Below are 23556 nucleotides of genomic sequence, written 5' to 3'. Positions count from 1 at the left end.
AGTTCAGTTAAAGTTAAAAACCCAATTCCTTAGTTGCATTAGTAATATTTTCATGTTCAGTAAACACAGGTAGCTACTCTACTCTACACACTAGCTACTCTATTAAACAGTTTAGAGCCATACTACTGTTTGTTATTGCTCCATAGCAAAATATTCCTCTTCATACCTAAGCCCTGAATTCTTCCAACTTTTATCCAAAAAAGCTATACCAACTTAAATTCTCACAGTGTGGGAAGATTTATTTTCTCAAGTAAAAGTGTTTTAAATCTTTATCCATCTGACAGTTAGAAAATAGTATCATATTTTAATTTGTAAATTTTTGATAACAGTGATATTAAATATTTCTTCAAATACTTATATGGTCCTTTATAAAAAAATATTTTTAAGTTGTTGATGGACCTTTATTTTATTTGTTTACACGTGGTGCTGAGAATTCGAACCCAGTGCCTCACACATGCTAGAGAAACACTCAACCACTGAATTACAACCTCAGTCCTTGTATGGTTCTTTTATGGATTTATCTCTACTGGGTAATTTAATTTGTATAATTAGTGAATCCTAGCAATATGTAACTAGGAGAGAAATATGTTAATAAACTTGAGGACATTGAATCTTAAAGTAGAAAAATTTTAAACTGCCATTTTTATACTTCATTTTATAGTTAAGATAAAGGTTGGGCTGGGGCTGGGGTTCAGTGGCAGAGTGCTTGCCTAGCATACATGGGGCACTGGGTTTGATTCTCGGCACCACATAAGAATAAACAAATAAAATAAAGGTATTCTGTCCATCTATAACTACAAAATAATAATAATAATAATAAAAAGATAAAGGTTGAACTGGAGATATGGGTGAGTGATAGTGTGTGTGCAAGGTCCTGGGTTTGATCCCCAGCACTGAAAAAAAAAAAAAAGATAAAGGTTGAGATTATAATTTGACATTGGTTCAATTGACTTATCACAGGTAATTCAACAGGCATTGCATCGCCCCCCCAGCTCAGCTGCTCAGTATCTTCAGCAAATGTATGCAGCTCAACAGCAGCACTTGATGCTGCACACTGCAGCTCTTCAGCAGCAACATTTAAGCAGTTCCCAGCTCCAGAGCCTTGCTGCTGTTCAGGTGAGACTGAAATAAATTAACAATTTTTAAGGCCAAACTTTACATTTTCTTCAGATACTTACTGAAAATAAATACCCTGGGTATTATTTCAGAGTTCTCATATGTCTTGTGATTATTTGTGCTAAAGGAGATGTTAATAGACTACCAAATACTCTGTTTTATAATTGTTGCCAGCTTTTGTCTCTGTTTTTTATCCAAAGTGGATGGTGGTATGGTTTTGTATCCACAAAGTTCTAGGTACAACAGTGGATACTTAGGGCTTCACGAATTATATTTCTGTTTTTTGAAAAAGTAAAGTTTTATTATGTAAATAATTTATATTAAAAATATCAATCAGTATAATATTTTAAGAGGCAAATAAAATAGAAATGTTTCTTTCCATATGTGCCATCGTGTCCCACTTTCAGAGGTGACTGTTGTAACAATTTAATATATATCCAAAAATCTTCTATATAAAATGCATATATACACTTTCCTAAAATCTAATCATATTATTTCAATTAATAACATAATTTTATGATTCAATACCTATGTTTAAATTTTTTTGTTAATATTGTACAACTTAAATAAAACTATGTGAGATTTAATCTTAAATCTCCTCATCAGAGAAGGATCTCAGTTGAGTGAACTTGAAAAAAGTTTACTTCTGTTATTGACAGATACCAGATGTTACTTCTTTTCAGTAGTGTAATTTTAAGTAACATCATGTTCATAATATGACTTAGGAAACTGAAACCCACTGGCTCTTGATGTAGCTCAAATGTCTTTTTTGTAATGGTAGAGTGGTGATTCAGCTTCAGAAATGTCAAGAAACCTGAAGAGTGAAACTTACAATGAGTACAGCTAATCAGATTAGCTTTTGGGCCTGTTTTCACCATTCATATTTTTCTTTTCTTTAAAAAAAAAAAATCTGTTTGGCCAAAGATTAAATTGACCTTTGGTTCTTATTTTGTTTCTGTGTTATGCTGGTAGCAGAAAGGTTTTAACTTTAGGTTTTTGTAGGCATATTATAATGGTCTTATTATTTTAGGCAAGTTTATCCAGTGGAAGACCATCTACATCCCCCACAGGAAGTGTCACACAACAGTCAAGTATGTCCCAGACATCTGTAAGTACCCTACGTTTTTTTTTCGGATTTAAAATTAAAAAAAAAAAAAATTTTAATTACTGTTTTCCAAAACTATACTGTTGTAATTCATGAAGCTATTAGTGTAGATTTGTTACATACCTTAAGTAATAATAAGTGTTTAGGAATACGAGTGATGAAATTGGAGAATTCAGAATTATTGTTAAACTTCTGAAAATCTTAAGTTTTAATAACCATTTTGTAGGGTTGGGGTTGGGGTTGTATCTCAGGTTGTATTTCAGTGATGAAATTGGAGAATTCAGAATTATTGTTAAACTTCTGAAAATCTTAAGTTTTAATAACCATTTTGTAGGGTTGGGGTTGGGGTAGAGCACTCGCCCAGCACATCTGAGGCCCTGGGTTTGATCCTCAGCACCACATATAAATAAATAAAAAATAAAGGTACATCAACAACTAAAAAATATTTAAAAAATATTTGGGATATGTATTTCCTAAGAACAAGATTGTTCTTTTATGAAACCATAGGAAAATTATTAGATTACAGAAATTTAACTGATATAGTATAGTTTATGTTGGAATTACTTAAGTTTTCTCAGGTTTGTCAGCCTTGAAACTTATGTCATTATGGACCATAGTTTTTTTTAGTGTGTGGCTGACTGTCTTATGCATTATGAGGCATCATCCCTCGCAGTGGATACCAACAGCAGACTATGGCTTTCTCCTTCCCCCCAGGTGACAACCAAAAATGTTTTATGGGGGACAAAACTGCCTTTGGTTGAAAACCATTGCGTTATTCTAAAAATGTCCTTTCTATACATTTTTCCTGGTCCAGTATAGTAGTACTTTCATATTCTGTAAAATTGACTTTAATAAAATATAGATTTATAGGTTTTAAGAAACTTAAGAGGAGCTTATGCTATATTCTTCAATTAAGGATATAGTCTTTGCTAAGTACATTCTTTGTTCAGCATGTAGGTGTTTTTCTAACTATTGATCTGCATTTTTAATTAAAAAATTCTTTTTTTAGCACATAAATATCCTGGAATATGGCAAAATTAGTTATGAATATTTTATCTTAACTCTCAGCATGAATACTGTAGTTAATGATTATTAATATCAGATGTCTTGATTTAATACAGGTGTATTAAGGAAAGGCATAGTAAATACTTTGTGTGTTAGTTGAATTATAGACAAATTATTCTGTGAAATATGGGATAACATTAAGATATATATATGTATGTGCATATGTATAGAGTTTTGTTGTCTTATAATTAACAGATATCCTTTTAAACTGTTTTTGTATGATTTTCTGTATGTGACATTCACAGAAATTAAGATTCCAATGATTGTGCTGATTTTTTTTTAGTATTTTTTAGTTATAGGTGGATGCAGTATCTTTATTTTATTTTTATGTGGTGCTGAGGATCGAACCCAGTGCCTCTTGCGTGGTAGGTGAGCACTCTATCTCTGAGCCACACCCTAGCCCGATTGTGCCTATTTTTTAAAAATAATTTTTTAGTTGTAGATGGACACAATCCTTATATTTTATTTATTTATTTTTATATGGTACTGAGGATCGATCCTAGTGCTTCATACATGTGGGGCGAGCACTCTACCACTAAACCATAATCCCAGCCCTGATTGTGCTTATTTTTTATGACATTGTTAATGCTGTTTGTTATAACCGGGCAGTATTGTACCATGTAGTAGGCACTTGTGAATGACTGGTTGGGGAAAAGAAGCATGAAGGGAGAACAGATGTCTAGTGTGAAAAAAAGAACAATATATCATATATCATGTTTGTTTTGTTTATAAATCCGAGTAGCTATTCCTCAAATGAATTGACTAGCAGTATATATTATAATGGCCAAAGTAACTTAGTAAATTGAGGTTACTATCCAAAAGAGAGGCAGAACGTGGTAATAGAAGTATCTAGGTAATGATAATAATGAGCCATTAGGTGGCAGTCTAATAATATTCATAGTTTGGTTATTTTGAGGTAAGTTTTCAGGTAAAGTGAAGCTGTGGGAGTGGTTTAGCTTCCAGAAAGGATTACAGGGTAGGCTGTTGAATAATTAGCTAGATTGGTTGGGATATAGAGTCAAAATGGGATCTCAGTGAGGAAATGAATATTATATAAAAAATTAAACCAGATACCTAGACATATAACCTGGGGAAACTGTGTAGTTTGGGAAATAAACTTGATAATTGAATGTATAGGTAACTAGCAGGTGCCAGCTTTATCTTCTTTTCCCTAATTGGATCAGGATAGCTAATTCTAGACTAATACTAGTAGTGATGGTGGTGATTTTATGGTTGTTTGACTCTAAAATTAATTGGGACTGAACCTTTATGTTGGTGTCTTCCTTCAATTGAAAGAGGGTAAGGTTTAGTTAAATCTGGCTTGCCAAAATGAAATCTGAACCAATTAAAAACTTTGCTGCTGCCAAAAAAACAACAGAAACAAGGTTAAAAGTAACACAATGGAAGAGAATACATTTGCACCATGTATGTCAAATGGCTTTTATTTCTAAAATCCAAAATGTTCTTTTTTAAAAATATTTTTTAGTTGTAGATGGACATAATACCTTTATTTAAAATTTTTTTTTTTTAGTTGTAAGACACAATACCTTTATTTTATTTATTTATGTGGTGCTGAGGATCAAACCCAGTGCCCCATGCATGCAAGGCAAACATATTACCACTGAACCACATTCCCTGCCCCCGAATGCTTTTATGTTAGTAATATAAACAATGAACATTTACAAAAGACTAACTGGGAATTAAAAAAAAAATTTTTTTTAGTTGTAGATGGTCACAATACCTTCATTTTGTTTATTGTTATGTGATGCATAACAATGCACCACCCGTGCTCAGCAGGCACTCTACCACTGAGCCACAATCTGGCCCATAACTGGGAATTTTTAAAAGAAAGACTGGGTTGGGAGTACATCTCATATACTATTAATGGTAGATCACTTGCTTAACATGCCTGAAGCCCTGGTTTCAGTCCCCAACACCAGGGGTGGGGGAAGGACTACTTTTGACTTTAAACATATAAAAATATATTTATTGTATTAATAATAAATATATGTAAAAACAACCATGATGTCCCATTTTTACCTGTCAGATTCAAAAGCAAGGCAAAGCTTTTAAATAATACTCATTGCTGGCAAGGATGTAAAATATTTGGTACACACATATGCTATTAATGGGGATGTAAATTGGTACAACTTTTCTGGAGAGTTATTTGGCAGTATGTATAAAAATTTAAAATGTGCATGCCCTTTCATATGGAACTCTTTTTTAAATTTTTATTTTATTTTTAAAAAATATTTATTTATTTATGTATCTTTAGTTTTAGGTGGATACATTAGTTTGTTTTTATGTGGTGCCGAGGATTGAACCCAGTGCCTCATGCATGCTAGGTGTGCACTCTACTACTGAGCCACCACTCCAGCCCCGGAACTCTTTTTTTTAAAAAAATTCTTTTAGTTACAGATGGACACAGTACTATGGGAGCCCAACCTCGCACGTGACTGAGTCACATTCCCTGGCTGGATGCTGAGGCACTCAGTCACAGAAATGTAGCAGAGCTTTCCCCACCCTTCTTGGGTTTGAGGAATGGTGTCTTGTGCATGGGTGTGTCTTGCTACAGCTCCATGGGTGGAGCTATGCCCACCTGTTCCTTTGTAATATAACCCCTTGCCCTGTTTAGGATAGAATCTTCCATGGAAGTGCTTTGTGTGTGTCCCCTTCTCTTACTGTGCCCTTGGGTGTGGCCTACTCATATGTCAGTCAACCTGGTGACAGTGGACATCATGAAGATAGACTCAGCCCCCTGAAACCTGACCCTTTGCCTCATTTGAATAGCTTCTCCCCAATAAAAGGGGCGGGGGGTGGGGGGGCGCTCTCTCTCTCTCTCTCTCTCTCTCTCTCTCTCTCTCTCTCTCTCTCTCTCTCTTTCTCTTCCTGTGAACCTTTAAGGTCAGAGGAGCCATCATAGCAACCCCAAAGAAAAAGATATTTGTGCCTCTTGTGTGGTTATTTTGCGCAGCCCAATTAGTCCAGTTTCTCTGGACTTTATTTTATTATTTATACCTTTATTTTATTATTTATTTTTATGGGATGCTAAGGATCAAATCCAAAGCTTCACACATGCTACAACCCCAGCCCCTCATATGACTGTTACTTTTTACTGATATCATTAAAAATGACAGGATTGTGGATGTAGCTCAGTGCTAGACCATTTGCCTAGTATATGCAGGGCTATGGGTTTGACCCCAGTCCTGTAAAAAACACAAAAAACAAAACCAACCCCCCTCCTACATAATTATGTGTATATGCATGGTTTACAGTAGTAAAGCATTATATACAATCGAAGTGTCCATTAATTGTAGGACAATTAGTGATAATTCATACAATGGAGTACTGTAGCTACTAAAAAATGCTATACATATACATACAGATAGACTTTGATTTTTATTATGTATTGAGCATAAAGAACAAGAATGCATAGTATTATCTCTTTCATTTTGATTATTCTATTTTTCAGTTCTAAAATTTCCATTTGTTTCTTCTGTATATCTTTTATTTCTTTGTTGTGACTATTTTTAATCTGTTAACACCAGAGGGGATGCTTCCCATAAATTGCTGAACTGTGGTGGAAATTCTGGCTCTTCACTGGGCCTCTATGGAAGCTTCCCTGACTGGGAGGAACAGGAGTGCCTTGTTACTGCTTCCTATGTAGTCTTTCCACCCCTATACTGCACAGTACATTGTGATGGTGGTGGTAGTTTATTACTACTTGGTTGAGATGAAAATCCTGGCTCTCTACTTGGCCTTTTCTGACACTAATTAATTATAGAGGGTTGATTGAAGGGATGGAATGCCTTTGCATGTGAAAGTATAGTTTTTTGTTGTTGTGAGTGGAGCCATAGTTTTTTCTTTAGTGTTTGCCCATAGTAAAGTAATTATTGTCTTAAGTTTTTTGTGTTGCTGGGCTTTCTCTTTCCTGATCCGTTGGCTAAAAAGAGCAGGCTTTTGTTAGGCTGTTTTGTTTGTGTCCATTGGTGTCTGGGTTACTGAATTCTTTAGTTCCAAGTTTGGGTTATATGAGACAAAAACAAAAAACAAAAAAAAACCAGGGAACTCATCACCATGATGTACATGGAGTCTCTAGTCTCCGGCCAATCTGCTTTTCTTCATCTTTTGGTACCTTTATGTTTATTTTATATGTCACAAGCAAGGGTTTTTAGTTGTACTTAGTGGGAGGAATAAGGAAAAGTACATCTCCATCTTTCTGAAAGTAGACTTCTTGTCATGACTTACTTTTAAAAAGTTTGGGAGAATGGAGATGAGGCATCTGGGTTCTAATGTTAGATTCTGTGACTGACCAGTAGTGTGATTTCAGACAAGTTATTTAACCTTCCTGTACTCCGAGTTTTTTTGTAAAATTAAGAGGTCTAATTAGATTTATTTTTATTTTTTTAAAAGTGTTCTCATCTAGGTATCTCTGAATCTGGATCAAGGAGAAGGTTCAATAAATGATGATGTGAACTGAATTGCCTCCCTGAAATATGTTGAAGCCCTGACTGGTTGTATTAAAAATAGGGGGCCTCTAAGCTGGGGTTGTGGCTCAGCAGTAGAGCATTCTTCTAACACGTACGAGGCACTGGGTTTGATCCTCAGCACCACATAAAAATAAATAAATAAATAAATAAATAAATAAATGTCCAATTACAACTAAAAAAGTATTAAAGAAATAGGTCCTTTAAGGAGGTTGTGGGGGGCGGGGAAGGCCACATTTGCAGAGAATGGTAGTCATAAGATCATGATCCTAAAAAAGTAGATCTCAGTTTTAGGGGTTATTATTGTGTGGGATCCTGTGTTGGTCCATACTAACAAGGATACTCTGGTTCAGTACTTTCAGTGCCTATTTAGTGTTAGGCACAATGTCAGGTACCAAGAATTCAAAGTGAACAAAGGTTTAAGAGCACACTGAGGATACAGACAAGTAAACTGATAAGAATGTCTTTTGGTGAAGTATCTACTTTTAAAGGTTACATGAAAAATAAATTTTGAATCCCTTATGGAACTGAAAATTGTCTCCCCATACATTTTTTTTTTTTTGGGCGGGGCGGTTACCTGACCACTGAGCCACATCCCCATCCCTATTTGTATTTTATTTATGACAGTGTCTCACTGAGTTGCTTAGGGCCTTGCCATTGCTGAAGCTGGCTTTGAGGTTGTGATCTCATGACTCAGCCTCCCTTCCCTATATATTTTTTGTAACTATTGTTACATGAATTTTATATTGAAATTAATTATTCTTTGGAAATTTGAAAACAAGAATTGTTTTCAAAATTTTAGTTATTGGGGCCTGGGCTATAGTTTAGTGGTAGAGCGCTTGCCTAGCAATTGTGAGGCCATGGGTTTGATCTCCAGCATCACAAAACAAAAATAAAACAAAATAAAAACTAACAACAGAAAGAATAAAAAAGCCCACCAACTTCAAAATTTTAGATATTGCTGAAAAAAAGGCTATTATTAGTCTCATTATTATTGCTCTGGGGTAACTGCTTGTTCTTTCTGGAATCTTTTAGATTTGCCTATTATTCTCTTTTAGTTTTTTATTTTTTCTTAAGTTTCATGAGGATATGTCTAGAAATTATGGTGTAGGACACTTGTATGACCCTCTCTAGGTAAAAACTAGGTATTTAATGTTCATGTATGTGAAACTAAAAATTTATAAGGAAAGTTTTCCTGTTGTTTCTCTGTTCTTGTTTTCACTTCCTCCCTCCACCCCCTTCTGTCTCTGTGGTGCTAGGAATGGAACCTAGGGCCTTTTGCATGCTAAGCATGCACTCTGCCAGGGGGCATCTTCGCTCTCTCTTTGGAGCTCCTTGGTGAGTTTTGTTTTTTCTGGATTGATCCTTTATTTCTTTTACCTTTTCATTCTTTTTCTGTTGTGGGATGTTGGACTTTTTTTTTTTTAACAATTTACTTGAACTCCCCCCACCCCCAGGTTTAGTTCAGCCGTTGTATTTCCAATTTCTAGGAGCATCTTTTGTTTGCTCATTCTTTTCAGAGGATCCTGTTTTTCTGTATGGATGATATTTATCAGACTTTTATTTTTTATCTTTGTTTCATTTTTTTGTTGTAGTGGGGATTGGATCCAGGGCCTTGCACATGCTAGGCAAGCATTCTACTTCTCAGATGTTAAAAACGTTTTTCTCTGTTTCTCTATTAATCTATTTTCCTTAGGATCTATCTTAGTCTTTTTCTTCCATTGTGCTACTGGGTTTTCTCTTGTAAGAGAAAGCTATCTTCTTTTCAAATTCTTAGTTTTCTGCTTATGTTTAAGAGTGCATGATTGTCACTTAATTAGGTGGGTTTCCTCCACTGCACTGAAGGTACATTTGTCCCCCTGTAGGGCCTTTTCCTTAGTGGAAAAATTGGAATGTTGGTGTTTGCATATGGGAATAACAGTGATTGTGATTGCTGCTATATATTGGTCTGTTTGGAGTTAAAGGTACACAGGTATGGAGATGACAGGTTAGTTGTAGAAGTTAAGTTACAGTGTCTTAGTATCCACTTTAGAAACCTAGCATTTCTTGGGGCTGGGCTGTAGCTCAGTGGGAGAATGCTTGCCTGGTACATGGGAGGCGCTGGGTTTGATCCTCAGCACCACGTAAAAATAAATGAACAAAATGAAGGTATTATGTCCATCTATAACTAAATATATTAAAAAAAAAAAAAAGAAAGAAACCTAGCATTTCCCTGGCAGTTCCTTTGACTTAGAGAAGAGTCCTATCTTTCTGGAAGGTTCAGATGCTGGTTGTTCTAGGTGTTAAGTGTAGTGAGCTTATTATACGTGAATCTGTTTCGTGGGTAGACTTTCAGATAACTCTGCAGTTTTTAGCCACACTTCTTAACTCTGCCCCTATACCTATAATCTCTGGGTTTACTTTTGCTCTTATTTCTTCCTTCGTATATTTTGGATTATAGCCACCTTCACTCTTTTATAGAAATGTGATAGTATAATTTTTTACGACTTATTTTTTTTTTTTTAGTTGTAAACGGACACAACATCTTTATTTAGTATTTTTTATGTGGTGCTGGGGATCGATCCAGTGCCCCAAGCATGCTAGGCAAGCGCCCTACTACTGAGCCACAACTCCAGCCCAATGATAGTATAATCTTGATACAGATGGCACCTCCTCTCTCTTTTTGTTTTAGTGTATGTATGTCTTTTGTTTTATGTTGTTCTTTTATATCCCAGTTTTGTTTTGTTTGGTTACTGGAAGTTGAACCAAGGGACAATTAACCACTGAACCACATCCCCAGCCCTTTTTAATTTTTTATTTTGAGATAGAGTCTCACTAAGTTGCTTACAGCAACTAAATTGCTGAGGGTGGCCTTGAACTTTAGATACTCCTGCCTCAGCCTTCAGAGTCTCTGAGATTAAAGGCATATTTCACCGAATATGCCTCTGCATATGCTTGTTGTTTTGAAATCATTTAAACCCATAGAAAAATAGAAATACTAAGCAGTGAACTTCATATGCCCTTCTTATAGTTATACCAATTGTTGTTTGCCATATTTGCTCTATCTCCGTATTTGTATATAGACTGTTTTCCTGATGATTTGAAAATACGTTTATTTTTAAAAATATATTTGAAAATAAGTTGTAGGCAGCATTATCCTTCAGTCTAAGGAGATTTTCCTGCATAGCAACAATATTGTTATATCACACCTAAGAAACTGAACATTAGTACACTAATATCTAGCATGTGGTCCGTATTCTGATTTCCTTTGTAGTCTTCCAAAAAGGTTATTCTTTTTATAAACTTTCTTCCCATCCAGGATTTAATTAAGGATCACAGTGCACTTGAGTATTCTTTTTGTCCTATAATATAAAAAAGTCTCCTTGTCTTTTTTTGTTTTTCTTTCATGATATTTGAAGAGCTCAGTTCACTTGTTGAATGGAAAGTCCTACTGTCTGAATTTCTCTTCAATCCTTTTTGTTATTGTGTTGCTATTTTAGTGAGTCTTAGGAGGGAGAAGCAAATGTTCATTGGTTTTAAGTATGATTTTTAGTGGCTTAATAATATTCTATTATTTTCTCTTTCTGGTGATTTTAATTTTCCTTGTTTGCTATTATAAGTGAACCCACATTGAATATCTTGCTGCATATGTTTGTATACATTTATAATTACTGCCTTTTAAGGTTCCTAAGATTCTACTTACTGGGTTAATGAAACTATTTTTAGATCAAGACCCTTAAAAATGTTCAGTTTTCTTTTAAACATATCTAAATTAGAACAATCATTTATCAAATGAACCATTAACTGCTTATAATCATTTCAGTGTCCTCTTCCTCTCATCTATTTTAGGAAGTACTTTAAGTTTTAAAACTCATTTGTTTCCAAGGATTGATTCTTTAGAATATAATTTCAAGTGGTAGAGTACTGAAGCCTTTTCCAACTATTTGATACCAATCTAAAAATCAAAACTGTAGTCTGAATGTTTATATGATCATGAGCAGCTTTACTGTGTCCTTGTAAAATATTTCAGCAATTTAGAAAAAGTAAAAAAGTGGTAAAAGACCCCATGTTCTTTTCTGTCTCTCCTCCTTAGTTTGCTGTTTACTCCTTCAGATCTTTTCTTATGTATTATGGACATAGATTTTATAAAGAAATGTGTGTATATGTGCTTTTTTAAAAACATAGGTAGATATTTTGCATTTTGCTTTTTTCACTTAGTATGTCGAGATCTTTCTGTGTTATCACATGGATCAGTATTTAAGCTATTATATAGAATGGTGGAATTTATTTTATATATCCATCTTTTTTGCTGGACATTTTAAGTTATTTTTCCAGTATCTTCATTGTTTTGACATTGTAACTTTTCTTTTTTGGGTTTATAAATCTAAAAATATTGGGAGATTGTGAGGTTGCTGTTTTTGTTTTTTTGTTTTTGCCTGTTTATTACAGAAAGTGGTAATTTGTTTTGTTTTGTTTTGTTTTTTCCAGTACTGGTAATTGAACCCAGGGGTGCTTTACCATTAAAATATACCCCCAGCCTTCTTTCTTTTGTATTTTGAGACAGGGTTTCCCTAAGTTGCAAAGGCTGACCTTAAACTTGGAATCTTTCTGCCTCAACTGCCTAAGTAGCTGAGATTGCAGGTGTGTGCTGTCTTGTGTGGCAGAATTGTCTATAACAAATAGGAGAGACTTTTTTTTTTTTGCTGGGGATTGAACCCAGAGCCTTGCACGTGCTGCCCCTAAGCGACATATACTCCCCTCGCAGCCATTGTTTGATTTCTTTATTAAAAAACAGCAGTAGCTTAAAAGTCCTTTGTGGATGTATTATTACCTAAAATTTCTATATAACACTGTTCACTTACAGATATTTGATTCTACACAAACAGGGATTTGAATATACATGTTCTCACTGAATAAAGTTTATAAACTGCTTTAAAGTGATAAAATGTACTAAGGCAACCATTTTTAAAAAAGGAAAAATAATAGCATTTCTATTCTCATTCTAATGTTTATGCCTACATGGACAATAATTTTTAAAAAGCAAATACAAATAATTCCAAATTTTATTTCTAATAGGCATTATCCTTTAACATTTTGGTGACTTTTCTCCCAGATATCAGTGTGTATTTGTTATGTTTCTATATTGAATCTAGTCACATGTAGTTTTGTGAGTATACATTATTGTGTATATGCAATGCCATTTTCTTTGTCAGTGTTTTTTACATATATAACATGTATAGGCACAGACATTTGTTTGTAATATACAAATGGGATTATACTCTACATGTTACCCTGCAATGTTTTTCACTGACCTGTGGGCATAGAATATAAATGTACGTAACTCCCTTTTAAAGTCTATAAAGTATGTATGATATACCTGATTGATTCTGATCAAATGGCAGAGGTGGCTCTCAAAAGGGCTTTGGCTCTAGTGAGTACTGTGGGCCAGACACTGCATGGAGCTTATGAAATAGGGCTCAGGGAGTAAGTTCCTTTGTGGAGGAGAGGACTTGAGGTCTGAGGTAACAGAATTGACCAAGGCTTTAAGAGAAAGAGAATTGAGATGAAATTGACAGAGAAAATAATGGAAACATGTAAGGGCATCTGGTTTAGGTGAGTAGAACAAAGTAGAAAACAGACCAAAGCCATAAGGAAAGGAAGAAAATTCTGTTTTAATTAGACTGGGGAGATAATTTCTTGGTGATCTGTTGGCCTTCATGGATCAAGTGTTTCTTAGTAGACAGCTGCCTGCATTGTTACTTGCTATATGGAATTTAAAAATAGATATGATACTTATTCTTCTCTAGCCTACTGAGTAGCTGGGATTACAGGTGTGCACCATTTTGAGACAGGGTCTTACTGAGTTGCTGAGAGTCCCACTAGGTTGCTAAGACTGGCCTTAAATGTGTGATCCTCCTGCCTCAGCCTCCCAAGTTGCTAGGATTACAGGTATGTACCTACCACTGTGCCTAGCCTTTCTTGCATTGAGAGAGAGAGAGAGAGAGAGAGAGAGAGAGAGAGAGAGAGAGAGAGACAGACCGAGGCATTATTACTGCAGAGTACCCAACTCATAGAAATAAGAGGTATAAAAAAGAAAAAAGAATCCTGAATGCCAAAATACATGTCAGAAAACCAGGGTCCAGCTCTACCCACTGAGTGATTTAGTTTAATCTTTGGAGCAAGTGGTACACAAAAAGAATGTTTTTTTTTCCTTGTTTATTTATTACATATCACATCAAAAGTGAAGTTGAACTGATATCACTATAATATTTTTACTCTGTTAGGTGCTATACCAAAATTTTTCTTCTCTTTCATTCTCTCACTCACTCTCTCTCTCTCTTTGTATTAGGCTTAAATATTACATGAAAGCTGAAAGCTATGTATGTATGCCTTAAAATAACATGGCATTCATTAACTTAATAGACTTTTATTGGATAAAAGCTATTTCATAGTTTTTGGATATATGAAGATGAGTCATACCTTAAAGAAATGACTGTTTAGATGGGTGAGATAAAAAATATATGCTATCTAGGCATGGTGGGGTGCATGCCTGTAATCCCAGCAACTCAGGAGGCTGGGGTGGAAGGATCATGGGTTCAAAGCTAGTCTCAGCAACTTAGCAAGGCTCTAAGCAATTTAGCAAGACCCTGTCTCCAAAAAAAAAAAAAAAAGTATGTATGTGTATACACACACACACACACACATATACATATATTATACATATATGGGCATATATAATACATATATATGCATATATGATATAGTTGAGCATGATGACACACACCTATAACTCCATCTACTCAGGAGGCTGGGGCAGGAGGCAGTCCAGGCAATTTAGCAAGACCCTGTCTTAAACATTTTTTAAAAGACTAGGGATATAGCTTAGTGGTAGAGCACTTGCCCTGAATGTGAAAGGCCTTGGATTTGATCTCAGTACTGGGGGGGGGGGTGCGGAAGAGACAAGAAAAAAGAGAACAAGAAAGAATTTTATGGTAGAAGTATATATATGTATGTTAGCAATTAGGTAAAATGTAGGGGAAGTAAATAGTCAGTTCTTTGGGATATAGGGATGCCTTTAAAAGCTTATTAAAGTAAGTGATTTTTGAAGAGTTGTCACTGTATGGATGGGGAAGACACTCATTCCAGTAAGGACATTGTTACTAATGCCATAAGGCCTAAGAGATCATGACATTTTAAATAGCTTTGTATGGATAATGTGAATGATGTGTTTACAGGAGTGAGAGGGGATAATAGGGATGTTATCAGAGGAGGTTGATCATTATCCAGAAAATTTTTCTTTTTGGTACTGGGGATTGAACCTAAGGTCCTGCTTGCACTAGACAAGTGCTTTACTAGTGTACTACACCCTCAGCCCTATCCAGAATATTTTTAGGTGGGTAATTAATATTAATAAAATCAGGGAAAGGAGAGGTAGAACAAGTTGGAGGCTAAATAAAATCAGATAAAGATTATTTGGCAAGTGGGAGGAGATACAATTCCAGTGAGGTAGAACAGTTTGCAGCTGTTAAAGTAATATAGCTGGGAGTATCAAGGGCTAGACTCTCAAACTAAGTGGTTAAAAAAATCAAAAGGGAGAACAACAACAAAAAATGTAGAAACAAGACATGTGACTATTTGTTTGTGTGTGTAAGGGCGAAGAAAGAATCAGAATGATTCCCAGATAATATATGTTGGAGGGAGTTTTAGAAGATGATAGTGCCATCTTCTGAGAAGCTGGTATAGAAGGAATAACAGTCAGTTTGATGTTTAAACAACTTGAGATTGAGTTGATAAGAAACACTCAGAAAGAAGTATTCTGTAGGTATTTGGATCTAGAGCTCCAAATTGAGATTCATCAGGATTGGATCATCATGGTAGTAGACATGATAATCCATGTCTACTAGGAAGTGAAGGATAAAAGTGTTGAGAACAAAGGGTGAACATTTTGTGGTTAGATCAGGAAAAAGAGCTGGTAAAGAAGACCAGGGGGTGATCTGAAAGGAATCTCCAAATTTGTTAGAGATCATTAGTGACTATTAATAATTGGGTTTCAGTGATGTGATAGAGGTAAAATTCAGATTACAGAATGATTTTGTATTATATTTATACGTTGAACTATAGATTTAAATATTTTATTAAAATTATGAAATAATTGGAAGATTTAAATTGAAAGTATTAAAGAATTGGATAACCAACTATTATGTACCCATTATACTTTTTATTTTTAATTTTTTAAAATTTATTTTCTGTAGTACTAGGGATTGAACCCAAGGGCCTTAACCACTGAGCAACATCCCCAACCTTTTTCTTTCTTTTAATTTTTATTTTTTAGTTGTATATGGACAACAATGCCTTTATTTATTTATTTTTATGTGGTGCTGAGAATCGAACCCAGTGCCTCACACGTGCTAGGTAAGTGCTCTACCACTGAGCCACAATCCTAGTCCCCCCCATTTTAAAATATTTATTTTTTAGTTGTAGTTGGACACAATACCTTTATTTGTTTATTTTTAATTGTTTTTATTTTCTAAATACATGACAGTGGAATGCATTACAATTCTTATTACACATATAGAGAACAATTTTTCATATCTCTGTATATAAAGTATGTTCACACCAATTCATGTCTTCATACATGTACTTTGGATAATCCAATGATGTCCATCACATTACACCATCATTGCCAACTCCCTATTTTTTATTTATTTATTTTTATGTGGTGCTGAGGATCTAATCCAGGGCCTCGCATGTTCTAAGCTTACGAGGTGAGTAGGTGCGCGCTCTACCGCTTAGCCACAACCCCAGCCCTCCCCAGCCTTCTTTTATATTTTAATTAGAGACATTTTCTTGCTGAGTTTGCTTTGGGCCTCAGCCTTATGAGCTGCTGGCTTTATATACTCATGACACATCACCTAGCTCAGCTTACTTTTTATAGTTTAATGATTATAGACTCATGAGGAGTTACATATGAGTCTTTCTAGTTTCCTGTATCACTATTCAGTACAACAAATGTCTTGGACTACTAAAATGCTAGAGTCATTTTGTTTCTCATGTCTCAGTACATTATTGTTGTCTGCATGCTATCATTTTTTGAAATTAAAAAATGTTTTAACTGACAGTAAATTGTATTTGTTGTATACATATTTTGGTGTTTTGAAATATATATACATTGTGAAATGGTTAGAAGATTTAGCATTCACTCTCTTTGCCTGTGATTATTAATTATAGTGAACATGGTGTACAGTAAATCTTTTGAACTTATTCATTCTACCTAACTGTAATTATATGTCAGTCGACAAACATCTCCCCACTAATTACTCCAGTTTCTAGTAGCCACCATTCTACTCTTATATGAGATAAACCTTTTTAGATTCCACATGTGAGTGAAATTCTGCAGTATACATCTTTCTGTGCCCGACTTATTCCACTTAACATACTGTCCTCCAAATTTATCTATGTTGCTGCAATTAACAGTATTTAATGCTTTCATTACAGCTGAATAGTTTTCCATTTTGTATATATACCACATTTTTGTTCATTTTTCAGCTGATGGACACTTAGGTTGATTCTATACCTTGGCTATAGTGACTAGTGCTGCATTAAATGTGGGAGTGCAGGTATCTCTTTGACATTCTGATTTCATTTCCTTTGAGTGTATGCCTAGTAGTGAGATTGCTGTATCATATGGTAGTCCTATTTTTAATTTTGTGGATCATCTCTATACTGCTCTCCATAATATGTATACTAATTTGCACTCCTACCAACATTGTGTAAGAGTTTATTTTTTCCATATCCTTGCCAATACTGTTATCTTTGATAATAACTATTCTAACAGGAATAAGATGATATATTGTTGTGGTTTTGATTTACACATCCCTGATAATGAGTGATGTTGTGCATTTTTTCATATTCCTGGCCATTTGTATGTCTTCTTTCAAGAAATGTTTATTCAAGTCCTTTGTCCTCTTTTAAGCCGGATTACTTAATCAAATGTTTACTGTTGAGTTGTTTTGAGTTACTTATGTATTTTGGATTAATCTCTTACCAGATGTGTAATTTGCAAGTAAAGTGTTTTCTCTTGTTCTGTAGGTTGTCTCTGCATTCTGTTGTTTGTTTCTTTTTTGGGTAAAAGCTTTTAGTTTGTGATCCTATTAGTGTATTTTGCTTTTGTTGTCTATACTTTTGAGGTCATATCCAAAAAGTCAGCTCCCATACCCATATCTTAGAATTCTTTCCCTGTTTTCTTCTGGTGGTTTCATAGTTTCAGATTTTATAATTTTTAGTGTAGAGGTCTTTCACTTCCTTGGTTAAATTTATTCCTAAATACTTCATTTCTTGTAGCTATTGTTAATTAGATAGTATATAGAAATATTACTGATTTTATATGTCTAATTCATATCCTATAACTTCATTGAATTCATTTATTAGATTTAATATTTTTTGATAGAGTTTTAAAGTATTTTCTCTATTTAAGACCATGTTATTGCAAATAGTAATAATTTGGCTTCTTCCTTTCTGATTTGGATACCCTTTATTTCTTTCTCTTGCTTTGTTGCTGTGGGTAAGACTTCCATTATTGTGTTGGGTATAAGTGGCAAAGTGGGCATCTTTGTCTTGTTATAAATCTTGGAGAAAAAGCTTTTGTTTATTCCCATTCACTATCATGTGAATGGCTGTGGGTCATTGCTGTGGGTTTGTCATGTATTATCTATTATTGTGTTGAGGTACATTACATCTATACCTAATTTCTTGAAAGTTTTTATTATAAAGGGATGTTGAATTTTGTCACATATTTTTTTCTTCCTGGATCAAAATACACTTCCTGGATCGGTTGAAATGATTATACAGTTTTTGTCTTTAATTCTGTTAATGTGTTGTGCCACATTTATTGATTTGTGTATATTGAACCCTGGGACGAATCTCACTTGATTATGGTGAATGATCTTTTTAATGTGCTACTGTATTCAGTTTGCTAGTATTTTGTTGAGATTTTTGCATCTTTGTTAATCAGGGATAGTGGCCTAGTTTTCTTTATTTGTTGTGTCCATATGTGGTTTTGGTGTCAAGGTAATACTGACCTTGTAGAATGAATTTAGAAGTATTACCTTCTCTTCAGTTTTTTGGGAATAGTTTGGGAAGGAATTGGTATTATTCAGATTCAGCAGTGAAGTCATAAGGTCCTTGGTTTTTCTTTGATGACAGACTTTTTATTACTGATTCAATTTCCTTATTACTGGTCTGTTCAGATTTTCTATTTTTTTAAAAATAATTTCATCTTGATAGATGGTATGTGTCTTTTTACCAGTGAGTTTTATACTTTCAAATTCCCTTTAAATTTTATTGTAAGACAGTTCTGGTGGTAACAGAGGAGAGTTTTTCTGGGTACAGTCTTCTTTTTTTAAAATATTTTTTTAGTTGTAGATGTACACAATATCTTTATTTTACTTATTTTTATGTGGTGCTGAGGATCTATCCCAGTGCCTCATGCATGCGAGGCAAGAGCTCTACCACTGAGCCACAACCCTAGCCACCCCACCACAGTCTTCTTGATTGGCACTTTTTTGTCTTTAACACTTTGAATATAGGATCCCACTTTCCCCCTTTCTTATAAAATTTCTACTGAGAAGTTTGTTACTAGTCACATTGTAACTCCTTTATATATAGTTTACTTTTATCTTACTGTTCAAAATCCTCTCTTTATCTTTAGTCTTTGACAGTGTGATTAAACTATATCATGGGATAGTCTTAAATTTGGAGTAAATATTGTTGGAGATTTTAGACCTTTCTGTACCTGGATATTTAATTTCTGGGGATTGAACAAAGGGATGTTCTATCAGAGCTATATCCCCACCCTAAGTTGCTGACACTGGCTTTGAACTTGTGATCCTCTTGCCTCAGCCTCCCAAGTTGGTGGTGGATTATAGGTGTCACCACCATGCTGGGATATAACCTATTTCTCTTTTTTTGTAGTCCCTCTTGAATACAAATGATTTATGCATGTGTTCTTTTGATGCCGTCCCATAAATTCTGTACTCTTGGAGCATTTCTTTTATTTATTTTTTCTTTTCTCCTCTGTATATTTTCGAATATCCGTCTTTGGGTTTACCCATTATTTTGCTTGATCAGTTCTACTATTGATGCTCTGTTGCATTTTTTTCATCTATTGTATTTTTTAGGATTTGTGTTTGTTTGTTTTTTTAAATCAATTGGTCTTTTAAATTTCTGTGATAAATTTCTGACCTTTTTGTTGTTGTTTATAGAGCTTCCTTAAAATAGCTATTTTTAATTCTTGGTCAGGCCATTCATATGTCTCCATCTTATTAAGTTCAATCACTGGCAACTTTTGTCCGCTTGGTGATGTTATTTCCCTGATTGTTTTTGATTCTGGTCTGCATCAAATAAGTAGGGACTTATCCCAGCCTTGTACTCTGGCATTTTTGGGGAATGTCCTTCAATAGCAATCCCTAAACCCATGATGACTGCAGCTGTGGTAGTTATGGCCATAAGCCCTGGATTGCATGACCGGTGCAGAGTGGGCTGATATCCTGTGACTTCTGAGGCTGGCTCAACACTGGATTGGAGTCCTATGATTGCTGAAGCTAATTCAGCACTGGGGGATACCAGAAACCTACTGTTGCTGAGATAAACCTGCAACTGAGATCTGTACTGAACTCAAGGCTTTTTCAGTAACTTGGTGCTGGTGGGCTACAACACAAGACCTTTACAGAGTTACCATCTGATACCAATAATATAAAAGTGTTCTTCCTACCCTCTTCAATGTGTCTATAGGCTCAGTCTGGGTATCAGCATGGAGGTCAAGGGCTGTCAAAGTCTGCCTGGTGATGGGTTTTACTATTGGAGGCCCAATACTGAAGTCCAAGCAAAGTCCTATGATTCCGACCTCTTCTTTCCCCAAGCAGATGGTATTTCTATCCATGCTGTGCTGCTGCTTACAACTGGGGGAGGGGTGACATAAGTAATATAAAAGCGTTCTTCCTATCTTCTTCAGTGTGTCTTTTCTTATTATTATGCTATAACCAGATACTGAGATCTCTTACCAGATTTCTTTAGCTTTTGTGAAGGAAATTTCATGCATGAATAGTCATTCAAATTGATGGTTCTTCAGAGGGGTGATGACTGGAGAGTCCTCTTCCACCATCTTGCCCCACCCCGCTCTGGGAACTAGACCCTAGATGCTAATCTATTAGGGTGGGTTGTGAAACTACACAGGAATCATAAATTTGGATTCTTACATTGTACAAGCCTGGAGTTTTGATTCTCATAGGTTCCTCCCTGCATCCCTCCAGTATGAGCAGGCCAGGTGTGAGGCATGAGTGGAGCTTTTTCAGTTCCCTTTTCACATACTGACCAGCCCTTTTCAGGATATTGTCTCAAAATTTTGGGTATTTTGTCTGCATAGCCCCAACATACTCCTGTAGACTGCCTTGGGAGTCAGCTGGAGCTTTTATCTCTGGCTTTGTGTTTCTTTCTTTCTCTCTCTCTTTCTCTCTCTCTCTCTCTCTCTCCAGGGATTGAATCTAGGAGTACTTAAACACTTGAGCCACATCCCCAGCCCTTCTTTTTGTGTTTTATTTAGAGATGGGGTCTCACTGAGTTGCTTAGGGTCTTGCTAAGTTGCTGAGCCTGGTTTGGAACTCACTATCCTCCTGCCTCAACGTCCCGAGTCACTGGGATTACAGACGTGCACCACTGTGTAGTTTTGAATTTTTTTCTGGCACTTGTGAATTTCCTTCTCCCTTCCTTCTTTTTGAAAAGGGCTGGGGGTATAGCTCTGTGGTAGAGTGTATGCCTAGCATTGTGAGATCCTGGGTTTGATCTCTAGTACTGAGAAAAAAAAAAAAGGATTTGAGGTTGAATTATATTATTCTCTTTTTGAAAATATTTATTTTTTAAATGGGTGATAGATATGTGGTTGTGAGCTAAAATTAGAAAGATAAAAATAGGTGTATGTGTCTTCTTTTGCCTTGTTCCTATACCAGTCCCATCCCATCGCCTTTCCCTAGAGATTGACCATACACTAATTTATTCCAAAAAGCAGTTTTAAACTTTATAAAGTAGTGATTATAGTTTAATTTCATAACCAATATTCAGGATTTTCCCCCATATTTAAAAACAAGTGGTTATTGTGTTTTCTTCTGCTCTGAGAGCATGTAAGTTAAAACTTTATATTTCATCTCTATGTTTTTATGTATGTTAGTGGATTATCTGTGTTTTAATCTTTGTTCACTTTAGAAACTCCTCAAAATGTGAATTTGACAAAAAAGCATAAATTAATGATTAGATTGTTTTATGTGAAATTTTAAAATAGTAGAACTTTAACTCTAATTTTTGGGAGGTAGTAGAAATGATATTTTAAGATATTGGATCTTATTTAAACACAATGCAGATATCCTTAAAAATTGTGCCAATTACTAACCAGTCCATGCTGTTGATTGCAAAGGTACAAATAATTGCTCAAAGTCAGAAGTCTGTCAAAGATAAAGGTCTCTGCTGGGTGGGATGGCAGCTTGGCAGCTAAGTCAGGAGGATTCTAAGTTCAAAGCCAGCCCCAACAATTTAGCTGGGCCCTAAGCAACTCAGTGAGACCCTTTTTCTAAATAAAAAAGGGGCAGGGAATGTGGCTTAGTGTTTAAGCACCCCTGGATTCAATACCTGGTATTGAAAAAAAAGATCTCTTTTGGGTTCCCTAGACACAGTTTATACCACTGATTGCCTAACTACAGCTTGGTGAAATTTAGTAAAAATTTAGGCTAGAAATTGAAGACTTTTTGACATAATATGTTTTCTTCCTTAGATCAACCTCTCCACTTCTCCTACACCTGCACAGTTAATAAGCCGTTCCCAGGCTTCCAGTTCTACCAGCGGCAGTATTACCCAACAGACTATGTTATTAGGGAGTACCTCCCCTACTCTAACGGCGAGCCAAGCTCAAATGTATCTCCGAGCTCAAATGGTAAGATACGAGCTACCAAAGTCCCTCAGTGTTCAAGGACTTAGAGACCAAATGTTTCTTGATTTGATGCAATGAGGAATTTTTAATATTTAAGATAGTGCCTAACAATTTTGTGTATATGATCAGTTTCTTATACATTCATGAAAGTTACAAAAATTCTAATTTGAATTAATAATACTTCTTGGTAATAGATAATATTTGTTAACTTTGGGAAGCTAACAGATTCTATGACGTAAGAATGGTATTTTTTAATAATAAGTTTACCAGTTTCAAAAACTATTTTCACATTTTAACATTTCTGAAATTGCATTTTATCTTACACTTAATAATTACTACTTACAATGGTACATAAATTATTATATATTTTTGACATGTTAGATTTGGTGAAATAGTTAGAAGTGTTAAAAGCCTCATTATTAGCCATAAGTAAGAGGTTATATCCTGGGACTGTCTGATATCATATTGGAGTGCCTTTAATTTACCAGATGAATCTTAGCTTTGGTTATTCCCATCTCAAATTCTGTGTGGTTGTATTATTAGGCTTACTTTGATTTTTTTTTTAAATTAACACAGGAATGTCAATTTGGTATTCTGTGATTGGGTACATACTGTTTTTTCTAATTTAATTGTTGAACTTCTTTAAGGAATGTAGAAATGGTTGACATATATTTTATTTGATGTCTTTACAGGAAGCTAGACAAAAGCTTTGGCCCTAATGTACTTTTTTGTGTATTTCTGGATCCCCAGTTCACCACCTAAAATTGGAAAGGAAGTTTGCAGTCACATTTCTAACAGTAAATAATGATATGACTAACCTGTTAATCACAGAT

At 35.0% G+C, this 23556-nt stretch overlaps 1 protein-coding gene across 13 annotated transcripts in view; it reads left to right on the top strand.

The window, feature by feature from the left end:
• The window catches only part of Phc3 (polyhomeotic homolog 3), a 79902-nt gene that overhangs the window by 7425 nt on the left and 48921 nt on the right, over positions 1–23556 (top strand). For 9 of the 13 annotated variants that reach the window (XR_013436633.1, XR_002484746.3, XM_040270078.2 and 6 more), the window contains exons 3-5: positions 961–1116; positions 2147–2224; positions 22568–22726. Coding sequence is in view for 11 of the 13 variants with exons in the window: in XM_040270078.2 (XP_040126012.1) it covers positions 961–1116; positions 2147–2224; positions 22568–22726 (393 nt within the window). In the remaining 2 variants the exon portion in view is untranslated. The remainder of the gene's footprint in view (positions 1–960; positions 1117–2146; positions 2225–22567; positions 22727–23556) is intronic. The other 4 variants (XM_078043623.1, XM_078043622.1, XM_078043626.1 and 1 more) reach the window with 2 other exon arrangements.

The sequence above is a fragment of the Ictidomys tridecemlineatus genome, chromosome 3, assembly GCF_052094955.1.
Source record: "Ictidomys tridecemlineatus isolate mIctTri1 chromosome 3, mIctTri1.hap1, whole genome shotgun sequence".
NCBI lineage: Eukaryota > Metazoa > Chordata > Mammalia > Rodentia > Sciuridae > Ictidomys > Ictidomys tridecemlineatus.
This window is presented reverse-complemented; position numbering and strand designations above follow the sequence as displayed.